This window comes from Pezoporus occidentalis, unplaced genomic scaffold (genome assembly GCF_034315485.1).
Source record: "Pezoporus occidentalis ecotype Australia unplaced genomic scaffold, CSIRO_AGI_Poc_V1 ctg36, whole genome shotgun sequence".
Taxonomy (NCBI): domain Eukaryota; kingdom Metazoa; phylum Chordata; class Aves; order Psittaciformes; family Psittacidae; genus Pezoporus; species Pezoporus occidentalis.
Window position 1 is genome coordinate 1983087 of NW_026915591.1, and position 17282 is coordinate 2000368.

The 17282-nt window shown below is 41.0% G+C and overlaps 1 protein-coding gene across 2 annotated transcripts in view; it reads left to right on the top strand.

The window, feature by feature from the left end:
* The window catches only part of KCNH5 (potassium voltage-gated channel subfamily H member 5), a 160635-nt gene that overhangs the window by 128155 nt on the left and 15198 nt on the right, over nt 1-17282 (top strand). For both annotated transcript variants that reach the window (XM_062630747.1, XM_062630748.1), the window contains one exon: nt 286-482. In XM_062630747.1, coding sequence (XP_062486731.1) covers nt 286-482 — 197 coding nt within the window. The remainder of the gene's footprint in view (nt 1-285; nt 483-17282) is intronic.

Here is a 17282-nt window from a genome sequence, read left to right on the forward strand (position 1 = left end):
TCCATTACCTGCATTTTCAGCTACAAGAAGACTTTTACAATCTGGCTTTTATGTGTTGTGACACTTCACAGAGCAATATATAAGTACCGTAAAAACCTGGGATTACTGTGAGGATACCCAAGTACCTTGGATACTTTTAAAACATTTACCTTTATTAGTTTTCACAGTTGGGAGCTTATTTTAGAATGATTGGAGGCATAAGACAGTTTGGGAAGAAATCATTTGTGTGCTGATAAACACTGCATAAGCATTACCTTTTAACAAATTTGTCCTGCTGATTTTCAGGTAAAGGCGATGTGTTTGGTGATATCTTCTGGAAAGAAACCAGTCTGGCCCATGCGTGTGCCAATGTACGGGCTCTGACATACTGCGATTTACATATTATTAAACGAGAAGCCTTGCTTAAAGTGTTGGACTTTTATACGGCTTTTGCAAACTCATTCTCAAGGAATCTCACTCTCACCTGCAATTTGAGGAAACGGGTAAGGCAACAGCTTTTGTTTTCCCCTTTCTCTCTCCAAGACATTGCACACTTTTGCAGACTGCTTGCAGTGTTTAACAACACCTAATTTACTCTCAATGTTTTCAGGTCGTTGCAGATTAACTGGCCTTTCAGTAAATGTTGTCGCTGTTTGTTAATGATGGCTCTATAAAAATTACCTGTAGATTTGCAGCTCTGAGAAGCACTCCTAGCAGGCTAATACATGAATTACATTTCCTTTTCTTCACAGTTCTGGGTTTTTGGCTTTTTTTACCCATTGTATGATGTATAAAGTTTTATTTTATAGTCTGATAGAATACAGATTCTGGATTCCTCAGAGGTGGGGTTTAGTGTCTCACTTGCTACAGTACAGGCCAGAGGACAGTCTGATGGATCTGCATGGCATAGACCAACTAAGAGAAATTTATTTAAGTTAAATAAATGGAATGTACTCAGCCAAAATATTGTATTAATACCTGCTTCTCTCACTTGCATAGTTTAAAATTTTAATATGGCAAGATTAATAAAGCTTGGTAGCAATTTTACATTCAAAGCTCGCTCCTTAAACCCTCCTGCTCATTTTATAATCAATCAGCAATGCTCACTATCCATTAATCCTTTCAAAGAACACTCCATCTAAAAATGAATTAGCTGTAAGGACATGTCTTTAAAACAGGTTAAGGGGTTCTTTAATTCACATTGCAGCTGCAAAATTTGATCTTTATGATTTTTTTTTATTTAAGATCGATGAGGGTTATATAAATTTCATTTGCATAGAGAAATATTATAACAATGATTTATAGATTATTGAGCATTAGCTGTGATCCTCTAGCTGCTGAAAGGCATTTTTCTGCAGCTGTACCTTGAGCATCTCACCTGATAATGTAACTCAGTACAGTAGTAAGGCTACCTCAGTGTTTCACAAGACAATTTCAACTGCTGCAGAAAGAGGAGTTCAGACCAACTAGAATTTTACTTTTCTGAGTCTAGTTTCTCTCTAGGCATGAGAACATCTTACAAATACTCCTTTCAATTTTTAGTGGATTTCTTGTGCTCATTAATGTATAAAGTGTGGCACAAAATAACCATGTCAAAAAGCAGATGTAAGGGGATCTGTGCTGGAGCTTGAAAGAGCTGAATTATAATAAGGTTTGGTTCCAGCTTGTCATCTTACCTCTGACTTGAAGGTTAATTCTGCTTCAGACCTGAAGAAGGGCTTTGGGGCTTCAAAGCTAGTTTGTGGTTTCTAGCTTATCATTTCTTTGTTAATAAGATGTCCTCCAAGCCTTGATTTCAGTGTCCCCAGCTTTGCCATCTCACCTACCTTTTATGTGCCATAAACTACAGACCCAAGATGACAATTCTGCTCAGGCATTGCTGATGGTGATTTCATGGGACAAGATAATGCCACATGTACTGTGCCAAAATGTATTCTTTGCTTCTGAAAACATAGAACCTATCACTTTAGCTAGCCTCCTGGGGCTCCCCTCCCCCTGATAGCTTTGGCAAGGTTGTGTACAGCAAAAACATGTACATATCTTCTCCCAACAGGGCAATGTGCTGGAGTTCAACTCTATAGTCTGTGGATGCATATTGGGGAATAGCCTCCTGGCTGGATTTTTATGGATTTTCCTCTCTCTCATGCACCTTTTTTAAGGAAAATTATTTCCCCTTCAGGGCCCTGGTTTAAGCAGTCCACCCAGGTGGAAACTCTCATGGAGGTCAGGTCCTCAGTACAGATACCTGCTGTCTAGCTCAGTGTTATGTATATGGACTTTGCCATGGGGGTAGTGACTCAAAGCAAATAGGAACAGCACTTCTAAAGAAATGTTAGATTTTGTGGAATGAAAGGAAATGTTGGTCAGGGGCATGTGTGGGTGTTATATGAGAATGGATGGAGAGTGAAAGAAAGGTCATGCCCATGTGGTACATGCACAGTGGATTTCATTTCACAAAAAGTTGGGTGATGATGTCCAAGGCAGTCACATGTCACCTGTATAACACATGAAGAATGTTTTTACCAGAAAGCAATCACTTGGCCCCTCTTCACTGCCCAGTCTGGGGTGGGAAAACCATCCCTTTTCTGCTGACTTTTGAAAGACTCCATGATCACTAACATGGGCACTCAGATAAACCCACCTATGATGTCTCCTACAGTTTTACTCAAGAACTATTTTGGGAGGAGTCTTACTTGTAGTATTGCAGTAAGATACAATAAGTATTGCAGCTCTAGTACTGACCCAGAGCCTGCTTTGCAGAAACTCTGTGTATTATTTCTAAATAGGTTCACAGATTCATAGATTTATGCTACTTTCAACACCAAGAACACAATCTAAATCCTGTTACATAAAATTATTCAGGGTATTGTTTCAAAACCTGTATCTGCTGAAAGTGATTTCCTTCAGGGCACATAAGAGTTTGGTGTTGAGTTCATCTATTATGAAAAGTAGTGCTTTTCAGAAGAGTTTCATCAAGCAAACAGAAAGCAGTTGTTCAGGCAGGGAGACTGGGCTGACAAGAGCTGTACTGTACTGCAGCAGTTTGTGCTGGAGTCATGTAATATAAATGGAAAGAAAATTATTCTCTCCTTTAAGTGATTTCAGTAGAAATATATTTAGCACTTTTCCCGAGTAGTTATCCCTCGTAACGTTTGACATTTAATTAGACAAGAATACCCTACTTGCAGTTCTGTATTCAAGAAAATGGCTGCTCTCACTGTCAAAAATAATTGACAGAATTGTTCTTCCTCAGGTCTGCTCTTCAAAATACATGTACATGTACGTAGGTGCACACACACGTGATTTTTCTGCACTGTCCCTCACCCAGCACTTAAATATGGTCCATAGACTGCAAAGCAATTTAGACGTTCAGAAGGTTAATAAATTAATAATAGTACTGAGTACAAAAGGTTAGTTCCACATGACAGGGAAGAGAAAGCCTCAGCGAAGTGGGAAAATAATCTTTTCTCACTCCCAAATAATATTTAGAGGCCTGACATGTTGAATGACCTACTTAAGGCATCTGCTCAACATGCTATTATCAGCTCTGGATTTTTGTTGTCTTTTTTGTGTTAGATAGCTCAGCCATTACACTGCATTTATGAGCCCATAAAGTGAGCGTGCCTGCCTGCTTTTCAACCTGCAGTCATCTCTCCTGCCCTGGGCGGTGAAGTGACTTTTAATCTGTAATTGCAAAGTATTGCAGCATATCGTGTTTCATGCTCTGAAATCTTTATGGCACATCTAGTGTCACTAATACATACTACAAGGCAGAAACAGCACTCTGAACTTCTTTTTTTTTCCAAACAGGGAAAACAATTAATCTGGGAAAATATTCTTTAAAATCATATTTTCATAGAAGATATTCTATTAAAATCATAATGAGATTACATAGCTGCCTCTGAGGACTGGAAGTTATAAAGCAGTGTTTGGGATGTATCTTCAAAGAGTTAATTACTGACTTCTGATGTTGTAAGGGAATATTAATAATGTATCATTCATTAAGTGCCTTTCAAGATTTCAAACATCTGGAGGAAGGCGTCTCTGCAAGCTTGAGCCATGCAGCTTGGCCTGAGCAGGGGAACCAAGGCAGACCTCTAGGAAGCTCGAAACTGTATAAATAAATGCATGTTTTATTGATGGTCGAAATTCAAGAAGGAAGGTCTACATCAAGATACCAAATACGTTCCCATAGGAAACAGGTCGTTTAGGTGCAATAGCTATACCAACACAGTTTGTCCAGGTGCAGAAAAAAATTGAAATGCAATTTTGGCCTTCCTGAAATCACAGCTAAAATTCTTCTGTTTTTAAGTAAAGCAAAAATTTCCCCCACAGCTTTTAAGGTACACAGTCACATACTGCTGTTTTCCACAATGAACAAAATGAGCTGTGTTAAAGAAATGAGTTAGGAGCAGCCAGGGAAGGGGACAATTGTCTACATAGGACCTCTGGTGCACTTGCTCCTGGAAGGTGTGCTGTGGAATGAGCCAAGGAGAAATGAGTAAGGCAGTGAAATACCATCTGGAGAGGCTCAGTTCTTTTTCCCGCGATGCTCTTAAAGCCAGGGACAACACTGTGAGCAACTGATGTTATCTGATGTCTCCAGAACACTGTGAATCTCTGAGGCTTTTTAGTGGGTGAGTCCATCAGACCATCTTAACACATGTCCCTTTTTTTTCTATTTCAGATTAGAATAATTTCTTTTTAAATTGGCTTTCTGTTTTTGCTTGAGGTTTTAAGGAATCACATTTGGTTTCTTGACTGAATCATTGATCATTTCTATGTCACATAGTTTTTAGAAAAGCTTTATTTTAATTTGAATTCTGCATTCATGTCTCGTGAAAGTTGTACAAAGGTTCACTTAGGATCCCCCTTCTTTTTCATTTTTAAGACTCTCCAGATGGTGTGCTATATTAGCAAGTGCCCTGATGCAAAAGCAGTGTCAGAGGCAGAAAGCATTGCTCTACATATTGCCCCTTGCTCCTGAAGGTTGCACATGTTCTATCAGACCTGTGGATTTTTGCAGGTTTTGAGCTCTGAAAACTATTCGCAATTACAGCAGCTTAATTCAGAGCTGTTTGCACTTTGCCAGCTGGTGCTCACACTCAGTCCTCATCAGTTGTTGGGGGTGACTTGCTTACATAGAAATGGATCAGAGCATTGTCCTTGGATAACTCTGGCAAACAGAAAGCTGTGGGGTAACTGTGGAGCAGGATGTGCTGACCACCTCCTCTGCCCAGTGGTCCATCTACACTGGCAGGTCCATCATCCATTTTCACATTTTTCAGTCTATTGTTGGGAACTTTCTCCATGTGGGACAGCAATGATGGCAAAAGCTATCTGGGAAAAACAAGCTTTTCCATCACTAATGAAGAGAAGCAGGGGAGAAAAGCACAACGCTTAGGAAGCTGCTGTGCTAATACTGTAGATCAGTGAGGGCTTCAGTGGGCTCTTGGACTTGTGTCCTGTGGTAAGGAATTGTGCCCGCCCCCAAGGCTGATATTCAGTCCTCATCCATCTCTCACTCCTGGCACTTTCCTTTTGCACGTGCAGCTTATTCCTCTGCTGGTCTGAGCTAGTGGCAAGGTTCAAGCCCCTGGAAGAGCAGATAAAGCAGATCAATTTCTATTATGGCTCATATGGCCAGCAGGCTTTTGGCATGACTTAATCTAGAGTTTGTTTATAACTCAATGGCTTGCTCAAGCCTATTGAAATTAATTTGTTCAACTTCTTGTTGGCAATGTAGATGGCATGTTTCCTTTCCCTGTCTGTATCTTTTCAAGGTCTCGAAGCATCTGCAGGCTCATACATCCTGCTGCCTCCTGATCCTAGCTGAAGCAAGGGGACCCAGAGAGGTTCCCCAGCCAGACCTGCTGACACCCCTCTTCACTTCTCCAGGGCAAACACAGAGTGACGTTAGTCACAGCCCACAGCTGTGCTGCCCATGACATAGTGTTTGGATGTTTACAGCTCTTGCTTAATTACTACAATAATAGGCAATTATCTTGTGGCTGTGGCAAAGGGCACCCTTCTCAGTTGTGTAAGCCAGAGGTCTCACCGCTTCCTCCTCAGTCCTTCCTTATGTGTAAGTCCAACAAAAATATAATGCACCTTTAACCTCCTTTTTTTTAGCTTTTCATGTAATAAGTTCAGATTGGTTTGGGCATAAAGGGGAATTTATCTCCCCATGCTCTATCTGTAGAGCTCAGAGGCTAGCCTTGGTTTTAATTTCACCAAATTTTTTTCTATGCCTGTAAGTGAGACAGGTAAGATTGTTTTAACCTTATTTCAGGGTGTTCCTGCCCCTTCTTGTCCCTCTCTGGTCTTTAGTTGTATGCTTTTTTTTTTCTTCTTTTATATGAACATGTCCCAGAAAATGAAGTCTTACAGCTGTAGTTTAGTAGCAAGTTTAGTATGATCACAGAAAAAGTAAGTTATGCCCTCAAAAATCAATTTGGTTTTTATTTTGCTCACATCTTAGCAAACTCTGCAGCCTCCATTACGCTTGAAGAAGCTTTCACTGAAGAAAATTTTTGCATTTTTCTGTTATTATTGAGCTTCATTGCATTCACAGCTATTTCCAGATATGTTAATATTTCATTGCAGTATTTCCTAAAGGACTATTTCACTGATTTAGATCTCGTACTATCTCTGATGGTTTCTAGACCTGTAGGTTGAAGGACAGAAGAGTCAGCCTCAAACATTCAAACAATGTGACCTCGTCCAAACTGCCAGTCAGCAGTGGTACCTGGCTGGTCAGGGCCCAGGAATTTCTGAAGAAATTGCTAATGGGTCTGGGCCACACACGTGGGGAATTTATCAGTATGAAGAATGGAGCAATTCCTTGTGTAGTTGTAGCCATGTAGTTAGACAGCTATGTGGTTAGATAGCATGGACAGCACAGTCCATGCTGCACCTTCCACCATTGAGAGACATGCAATTCCTTCTGGGTGAGGATTACATATCTGAGCCTAGAGTTTATTTCTGCAGCTCTTCCCTCCCCTCTCCTGTTCCCCTAAGCATTTCCTTGTGTCTTTGCTGTACTTCAGGGACATGGGGATTTGAGTTTAAGGCAGTCAAAGCATAGAAGTTAAACCTTGGAGGACCGTGCATGACTTTGCTAGGTAGAAGAGCAACATAAAAATTCAGAGAAAGCTGCAGCAGCATTAACTTCACCTCTCTGTGCCTCTTCCAGACGGCATGGGGCAGCTGCCTGAGCAGAGCTATTGCTGTAAAAGCTGTCAGTAGCTTTGCTTTTTCAAGGTTGTTTCATAGCTGTGAGCCTGACTCTTTCCTGCGTGCCTCACTCCCTTGCCACCCCTTTTTGTCAGTTCATACCTTCCTTACAGTGCTCTCTTCTGAGCACCTTTCAGGCCATACAGATTGTAGGAAATCAGGGGTGCAGGAGGAATTGAAGCTTTGAACTCCCCCCTTGAGGCACAGAGGGAGCATAGTGGATTCCTATCCTTCAGCAAGCACAGCGTGCTTGGATGTGACCGTGTTTGTGGATGACTGCAGAAATGGTGTTAAACCTGAAATCTCTTGAATGTATCCAGAGGACAACAACAAAGCTGGTGAAAGGGCTGGGTGGAATGTTCTATGAGGAGCACCTATGGACTTTGGGGTTTTATAATTTGAAGGAAAGGAGGAGCAGGGGTGACCTCATTGTGCTCTACAGCTTCCTGAGCAGGGGAAGTGGAGACAGAGATGCTGATCTCCCTGGCATCCAGTGATAGCACACATGGGAATTGTTTAAAGCTGTGCCAAGGGTAGTTTAGACTGGGCATTAGGAAGCATTTCTTTACCAAAAGGGTAGTCAAACACTGAAAGGTTTCCTAGAGAGGTTGTTGACTTCTCAAGCCTGTCAGTGTTTAAGAGTCATTTGGACAATGCCCTTAATAACATGCTTTAACTTTTTATCAGCCATGAACTGGTCAGGCAGTTGGTCTAGGTGATCATTGTATGTACCTTCCAATTGAAATGTCCTCTCCCCTCCCCTACTCTCCTTGCTGCCTCAAAGGCTTGGGTATTGTAGTAAGTGTTTAAATACTTAACTGAAAAACAGGGCACTGTATATCCCCTTGAGTCTTTGGGAGGCCTGGAGTGGTATGGATTCATGGCATAGCCTGGATTCATACATTTTGCCTTTAGACTGCAGGTAGATGCAGATGTCAAGGGTATCATTGGAGAGTACCTAAAATATGCAAAGGCAGTGGATGGAAGACAATGGAAAATAGGAGAACCAGTATAAGAACTGTAAAATACATAAACTTTTTTTCCTCTCAGAACTCTTGACTATTGGGAAGAGAAGGAGAATGTCAGGCATGAGTTGTGGAAGAGTAAAATAAACTATTATTTAAAACAGACCAGGCAATACTGTTCCATCAGAATTTTTAGCTGCAGTCTCAGCCCTGACCAAGACAGATTTGGCCAGAAGACTGAACAGCCTTCCTACTCTGGAGAATGTCCTTTCATCTCTCTGTATGAAGAGAGGGACTCTTCATAAGGAACTGTAGCAGTGCAAGTTCAGGTTAGATATAAGGAAGAAGTTCTTTACTGTGAGGGTGGTGAGGCACTGGAATGGGTTGCCCAAAGAAGTGATAAATGCTCCAACCCTGGAAGTGTTCAAGGCCAGGTTGGAAGGAGTCTCGGGTGACCTGGTCTAGTGTGAGGTGTCCCTGCCCATGGGTGGGTGGTTGGAGCTAGATGATCTTAAGGTCCTTTCCAACCTTAACTATTCTATGATTCTATGTTAGCCAGTACACCTTTAATAGTGTTTCAGAGCCACATTAATCCCTCAGGATACCAGCAAGCCCTTATTCTATTCTGAATATAATTTCTAAATTAAGTACCTTCTTCAGAAATTCTGACTGGGCTTCTGTAGGAACAAGAGGCAAAGCACCACCAACTCTGTCAAAAGTAGGACGGAGCACAGTTCTGATAACCAGAGGTAGACTTAGTGTTGGTTTTGGATGTGAAGCTTCCCTATATAATCTTGTATAATCCCTATATGATCTTGTTTATCATACTGCTTGTTTTTGTTGAAAAATGCTGGGCAGTTTAGCATACTTTTCATTCAAGGATCTTTGAACACAATGGTATGGCTGCAGAAGAAAATCATATGTGCTGATGCACTGCTTTTTGCACACAGGATCAACAGCTGTTATAAAAGGCACTCTACTGATTTATCCCAGTGAAAGGTATGAGCATCTCTTCTTCAGTCATCTGGGTGATTTATTGGTATGTGGAAAGATCATCTAACAGGACATGTTAGGGATGGGCAGCATCCATAGGAAAACAAAATTGTAAACTGGCTATGTTAGAGTGAAGAGCTAGATTAACTATTATTTGCTGTTGTGCTTTCTGTGAATTAATACCATTTTCTTCTTTAGAAGGTTCTCATAATTAAGAGACTTTTCTTAGCTGACTCAGCTTTCTGCAGGCTGTCTGCTAGTATTGATTCTGGGCAGTGTTGTTTGTACAGAACTTGAATGATGATTAAAAAATCAAAGGTTTACTATTTTAATCTTGTAGATATTAAAATAGAAACACTTTGTGTTCACCTCCCCTCATTGATTAAAATTGATGCTTTTAATTTCTTCCAGCTGCTAGGAAAGGGAAGGGAATGTGCATGATGCAATGGGAAGCAACATCGACATTTTCGTGTTGATCACCAGTTTGAGTTTTTTATCATTAGCCTCCTCTGTATTTTGATTCTGTGATGAACATGGGCACTGCGACTCAGCCAGCAGCAGACCCAAGTGGATCACTGTCACTGTCTCTGAGCTTCCGTCATTAGCTGTTAACATTGCCAGGCTTAGCTCTGTGGCAAGCTCCCTTTTGAGCAGGTGTCCTAAGAAAACAGATCTCCCCATAGCTTTGTGTGACTCCTCTGGAACCTAAGAATCCGTGGGAGTATTGAAAATGCATTTGTGCTACTGCTGAGAGTCACCAATTTATTTTGTGATGCCCTCAATGTGCCTGGGAGCTGCCGCTGCTGCAGGTGGTTCCCTGCTTGTGGGCCACCTCCGTTACGTACAACTGTGCCTTATGCTGAGGTGACCAGCATACTAGCAGGTAGGCTTTGCACAGAAAGTGGGGAAAGCGGTCTACTGTGCTCTCACACGCCTCCAAACAATTAGCCCAGAGCAATGGATTTTTTCTTGCATGGGCTGCTGAGCCTAATTACTATGTAGATCTACAACCTTTTCAACATGATAACCACAGAAAAAGGGGGGGATGTTACAAAGCAGATGATTAATTCCAAGTGCTCTGGTTGCTTCCATCGTTGCCTTCTGGAGCTGAACGCCTGAAGTTTTAGTAAAACAGCACAGCATGACTTGTAGGTATGAAAATTAGTTTCTACACCAGACTTCTCACTCCCCAGACCTTATTTCTGCAAGACGTGGAATGCCAGTTGCAATGTATCCAAAACCATGGCTGGAAAAAGAAAACTTCTTGCGTATTAATTGGAATAATATAAATGGATTCCCAGAGGCTTCACAAGGAGCAGACAGAGCTTTAGTATTTGCCCAAGTGAGAGATTTCTGTCTCTGCCCAAAATGGGATCCATTTTGACCAATGCAGAAGTGATCAGGAACAATTTCACAGCTGTTTTGCACTGTAGAGAGCACTGATTTTGTTCTTGTCTCACCCTCTCTGAACAGGTTTTTGCCTTGGCTGCACAAAAAAGGCTTCTCACCAGTTATGAGTGAGAGTTAATATGAGCCTGTAAAATGCTAAATAAAGCTCTCTGTGTAAGGTCTTTCTTTTCTCTACAAGTATAAATCCATCAATCTACTGTTTTGCAGCATACGCTTCACAGATGCAATAATACCCAAATGTGCTAGTTCAGCATGTGATAATCATTGCAGTCCTGCAAATCCTAGATTTACCTTACTTCCAATTCTATTTTTGCCTGCTTTCTACAGCAAAGAAACTGTGCATTTAAGAAAGTATTAAATCACCCAAAATATGCAAGAGAAACTTTGTGGGGAAGTTTGAACCAATCCCGCTAGTTTTAGTTAAAAATAAAACCCAGCTTGTCACTTCCAAGTTAATGATGGCTGATTGACTGTGCCTTTTTTAATTGTCAGCCAGTTGCTGTGATTAGCAAGCTGCCTCAGTTTAGGTCCCATGCAAAGGAAGTCTGGAGAAGCAATTTTGAGAGTAGCTGATTTACATATATGCCAGAGGTGGCCAGAGCTGAATTCAGGAAGATTCAGGGAACCACCTGAAATAAGCCGAGTCCTGTCTTATTGCACTTCTGAGTAACTTGCATAAAGGCAAAAATATTCCATGTGTTTAGGAAAGAATGTGTATTATTAATCCATGGGTTTTTTTTTCATATTTTTACTTCTCAGTTTTCACAGCACTTAGTCTTAGTTTCTTTCCCTTCCTAAAGAGAGCAAAAACATAATATAGTTTTCAGATGTAAGTTACTGTTTAAAAAAGGAACATAGTGTAAGCAGTTATAGAAGTCTGTCATTCTCTTGACTCCATTATTTAAACTGACAGTGATCTTTTGATCTTTTGAACTAGAAGTCCCTCACCTAAAAGACTGTTAGGTGAATTTTAGATTATTTTATTATTACTTCAAAAAGCTATCTCAGCTGTCAAAAAGATTTTTTTTATAGTACTTCCCACCTAAATATTTCCATCACTGTACTTCCAGAACAGAGAGACTTAACGCTCTGTCCTCTATGAGTACATATCCCTTTTGGAGACGATTCATTGTGCTCTCTTTCCTATTATTGACAGCACTCCTGTTATCACAGGAACAGGCTTTGGCTTTTTCTGAGAGCCTAAAACACTTATGTGAAAATGGGGACCTAAGCAACAAGCAGATGACAGCAGCAAAGAGCAGCGATTTCTAAGCAGGCTATTTCTACTCGTCAGCTGGAATGTAGCAGTTTTATTAAGATTAGCTTTGCTTTTCCATTTGCGCCCATCACTTGCCCCTCAGTGCACAGACATCCCGTTTTCCTTCTCCATGTCCCTGACCTTATCAGCGCATCCTGGCAGCCCAGCAATTAATTTCTGTGTTTAGCCTCGCTATTTTCACCAATTCTGCCTTCCTTGACTGCCTGCCATTGTAATGAACTTCCATCTCCATCATGTGTCTAAGGCAAATCCATTTTTAAAAGGAACAGTTGTTGGTAGTTCAGAGCAGCTCAATTATGAATGACTCCCATCCTCCTAGGCTCTATTAGCAATCCTGCTGGAAAAAGGCTATAGTAGAAATGTAAACGGATTAAGTGAATCATGGATGTTTTTCATGTGTTATTAATTGTCCCTGTTTCCATTTATTAAAGGTTCTAGCCAGTAACTTCAAGATGTTCTACAAAAGTACATGAATAATAATTTACAAGCTCAATGCAGCCATGCATTAATAAACCAGACATGACTGATCCACATGAACCATCAGCCATAACTTAAAACATTTGTCAGAAAGTTTGAACCAAGGCACTGTGGTCCATCAGTAACGTGTCCTAGACCAACTGTGCTCAAATTCAGTCCAACATGTCAGATAGCTGCTAATAGGGTAGATAAGGGCTCTGCTGGGACACAAATTGACTTTGCAAAATCGCAAAAAGCCTTCTTTAGCCTTGCTAGCCTTCTTGTGGGCAGATGCTCTTGCTCCATGGATCATGAGCCCTGCCCAGTGGATGAAACATCTGGCACAGCTGCACATCTGTAGGCATCCCCTAGCATCTGAGGTGGGTGCTGCACCCAACTGAGAAGAGTCGACCTCCTAGAAGTGCCTGGACAAGGCCTTCCTGTGAGAAGATAACTGAAGAACTGCTGTCTCATGTGGGAGGCTTAGCGTTAGCTGGATTTTTTTCAGACACCAGAAAAAAAATCAAACCATGAAAAAACAGAGAAGATGCTTTAGTCAAAGTCTCAGAGGTCAAAAGGGCCTCTGGGAAGCAAACACAGTGTCTGAGGTGAAAAGTAACAGAGACAGAAGCAGAGATCTGTACTGCTTCTGCCTGGTGCCTGTCTGCATGCTTGCAGCAGTGTTTATCCTGTACCAGTTGGGTTTTTTTATTGATTGTGGTAGAAAGCATGCAAACACGGTGTAAACAGGGTGCAGTGTAGTCACAAATGGAAAAATACAGAATCATCAATGTTATTTATTGCAAAGACCTGTTTTTTGCACAGGTACAGGGTTTTCTTACTAGACCCAGGCAGGAAGAGAGAACAAATCAACTAGATTGCCTCCATTTTCACATGAGGGGGTCATTTCTGATCACTTTTGAAGCCAGATTTGCCAAAGTATACAATACTGAGGATTACGAACTAATTTGTTTGGGTCTGGAGCAATGCAGTAAGCTAAGGCTGCAAAAACAGCAGGCTCAGCCCCTAAGAAGCATCCTGTGTCAGTGCCTAAATACATGGATACGAACATAAAACAGTGCTGATCTCTTTACAGAGGTCCACACAAGGTGGTGACAGCTGTGATACAGGTATTGATAGATACAAGATCATGAGAAATCACATGAAAACAACTAAAGGGAAGGACTTTTTCCCCTAAAATAGACTAAATGCTTGGACACAGTTGAATGATAGCCACAACTAGGATATAGTCAGATCACCTAAATACTTCTCAGCAGAGCCTTAGCTGATTGCCATGAAAGCCCAGGGATTTATTTAATGCAGTCAGCATGTAAATGGGAAGGAAATGGTTCCTCACCACACCATCTGTTTATCCCATCCCCATAACCCCACTGGTTAACTCTTTTGTGCTGTCTCTCCTCTTGCTGATATTGTTCAGTAATAAATACAAAGCTCTGCAGAGTCACCACTTGCTGAGTTCCTCTCATATCTTCTGAGGTTAGAAAAAAACATCTAATAATCCCATTGGGGACAGTCAGAGAACTTCATCCTCCCTAGGTGTTCGTTATGTAGACAACCTGCTGGTTTTGCCTGCAAGAGTCTCTGACAGAACTGTCATTAGTAACTTCATTTCTGCACAAGTAACCTTCAGGGAACAGCACACTCCTCATTGTGGTGCAGTTTCATGTGGCTGATGTAGTATTTCCATGCTGTTGTAAACAGTTCACTAGTTAGTGGATAGCTCTCTTCCATGCTTTTCTGGCTGTGGCTGATTTTTCTTGACTTTGTGTCCCAGAAAGGAAGAGCTCATCACTGCTGCAGGTTCAGGTACAAGGAAATATCGGCAACATCATTGAAATGGAGTCTTTGCTCTCTAAAAATATTTCATTGTGACATAAATAGAAGGGCCCCGCTCACCTGACAGTTAAAGATGCCTCTGAAAAATTGAAGTTCCTTCAATCTCTTGAGCTAAAGCACCCTCAGTGGTAGCTTTACCACTTCTGTCTACAGGGAGATGCTTAGGTAAAAGTAGGACATCCTCTTCATAGTGTATTTTTTCTTGACTGGATACTCTTCAAAATTTACATGCTCATATCTTGAGTCTTTTTATTTTTTCCCTTCAAAGGGTTCCTCCTCACTGGAGCACTGGCTGTGTTCATATTAAACACAATTACAGTATATTTCAACAGCCAGTACTCCATACTTACATATCGCCAAATGATAATGCTTAACTGGGAAAATTTTAGCTCTTGCTGGGTGAGGTGTTTCTCTTGAAGAATTCCAGGGATACTTGTTAAGGTTATTTCACAGAGCTTTCTACACTTAAATGAAATAGACCTGTTGGTCTTATTCTTGTTAAATTGGGATTTCCCGATGGTTTAAGTGAGTTATTTCACATTTATTATATAGTGGGCTGATCCTGTCTTTCAGTCTGTGAATGACCTACCAGAGTTGTTAGTCAATTTTCTCAGTCTTGATTTCAACTTAAAAGAATTGCCAGGTCACACTACCAGTGGATTTTGGGCTGGTGACTCTGAGCTGAGAAGCAAAGATGTGGGTTGCTGAATTACCCCAGATCATTCTCCCTTGCAGCACCCCTATGTCTTCGTTTGCAGGGCATCCTATGGGGAAGGTAGGCGCAGGGATATGTCCAACCATCATTTGAGCCTGGTTTTCGTCCAAATGATCTGTAGAAAGGGAGTGAGCACTGGTAGCACTTCTCTTAATTTGGTCCAGGTGTGTTCAGTCTTCTCTGATATGGCAATAGATTGTATTTATGAGTCAAGAAGAAAAAGAAGTAACTCTGAGGTGGTTTTGGCATGGTTGGCTGGCTGAAAGAAGAGTGATGGCGAAGTGTGAGCTTTCCCCTTGAAAACAACAGAGCCAGATTAGAGCAGTTCTCAAATGAACCTGATTGATCCTCCCTTTCCGTGGGGGAACACCACTATGCTACAGCAGGGCTCCTTGTGCCTGTCACTGCCGAGTGGCATAGACAAGCCCTCACCTTCAGCCCTTCAAGCATCTAAAAGGTTGGTCCTTGACTGGGATCTAGAAGCAAATAGGAAACAAGCACATGACTGCCCAGCCACCAGCCTAAATCTGCTCAACTCAGGAATACTACTATGTTTTTGAATTAGCCTGAATCTGGAGTCAGTGGTTCTCACCATCAGACTATTTTCCACTATTACACCTGGTTCAGGTTAGGAATGTCTGACAGTGACAGCACAGCATGTTTTACTGCTCTGTTTTGTAATACAGAAAAACACAACAAGGTTTGATGTCTTGGCTCTTTGAGGTACAGAGGTTGCCCACCGTCCCTTTCATTTGTGTCTGTGGTTCACATGTTCTGCCCTTTAAAATTATTTGTTCATTTCTGATTCATCAATTCCAAACAAAACTGATGGTGGTCTAGATTGCATGGCACTTGGAAATGCATTGTTTTAATTGAAGTTCCTGTATTAAAAGCTTTTCAATAAATTAACAAAACCTTGAAAACGATGAAGTGAACAGAGTAGCTGATAGCACATTCCATATAAAAACAAAGTTTCTGCAAGCCAGGTAGAATGCCCTCAATGTAAGAAGCAAGACTGATAGCAAAGGGTGTTGTCTTTTGTTAGATTAGTGGATATAGCTGGAAAAAAACCAACTCAGCAGCAAAACATTTATTCGGGTCTGAAGACTTCAGGTTATATTTCAGTCACTTTATAGTCTGATATAGTAATATGTAAGTAAAAAAAAAACCACAACATAATGATTCCAATTAATTTACATTTCCACTTAAAGTGGAGAGGAGAGAATAGTTCATTTGGGAACAATTTGCAATTCTTTTGCTGATGTATTACTTTGTAAATGCAGAGTCTCTCTTAATCATTTATTGAGACCATTTGGTCTTCAGGCAGAAACATGTAAGAGACAAAAGCATTGAGAGCAAAACATAAATTCTGCAAATCCTCTGCACCCATATTCTATGTGGCTTTGTGCTAAGGATATGCAGGAATACTGTATCTGTCACAAGTAGGACTGGCCAGAAGCCAAAAGCGAAGATTTTGATTTTTTTATTTTTTTTTTCATTGGAATAAAAACAAGACCACCTGAAAGTTTTCACTAAATAGAGATAGTGCTGCCCACCTTCCCTCCCCTGTTTCAACACAACCTGAACAACATAAAAGTTTTCCTGGATTGGATTTAATTCCAGGATTAACTGCAGTTGCAGTTGAACTCTTCCAACTATTTCAAATCCAGAATTATATTTCCCAGAGAGGACATTAGTGAAAATAAAGTGCATTATTAATAATTTTATTTTACTTTAATAAATACCTTTATATTTGTGCTTATTCTTTTTTAATATAGTTTTTCCTATTATGGGGGCTCTGGGCTAGAAACCTTTGTTCCATCCTCCTTGCTCATCCACTGAGCAGCACAGTGACCCTGGGCAAGTGATATATGACCTTTCTGTGCCCTGGTTGTAGCATCTGTCAAAAGAGGCAGACACATGAATCTTACCTTCTCCAATACATAGCATCATAGAATCAACTAGGTTGTAAAAGTCCTTTAAGTTCATCAAGTCCAACCATTACCCTGGGACTGCCAAGACCACCAATAAAACATACCACTGAGGGCCTCATCTACAGTTTTTGAACACTTCCAGGGACAGTGATTCCACCACTTTCCTGGGAAGCCTGTTCCAATGCCTGATCACTTTCTCTGTGAAGAAATTTTTCCTAATATCCAATCTATTGAAGAAAGGTCTTCTTCCCCGTTGGTTTGATTTTCAGCACATAGGGACCACCTGCTCCTGTGCCTTAAGGATTTTATTCTTGAAGAGTGTCCAGCCTTCTTGGACCCCTTTGTCCTTCAGTAATGTCTCCCAAGGTATTCTGCAACCAGCATCCTGAACGGGCCAGAGTCAGCTCTTCAGAAGTCTAAGGTGAAGGCTTTGCTGACCTTCTTCCTGACTTCTTCAA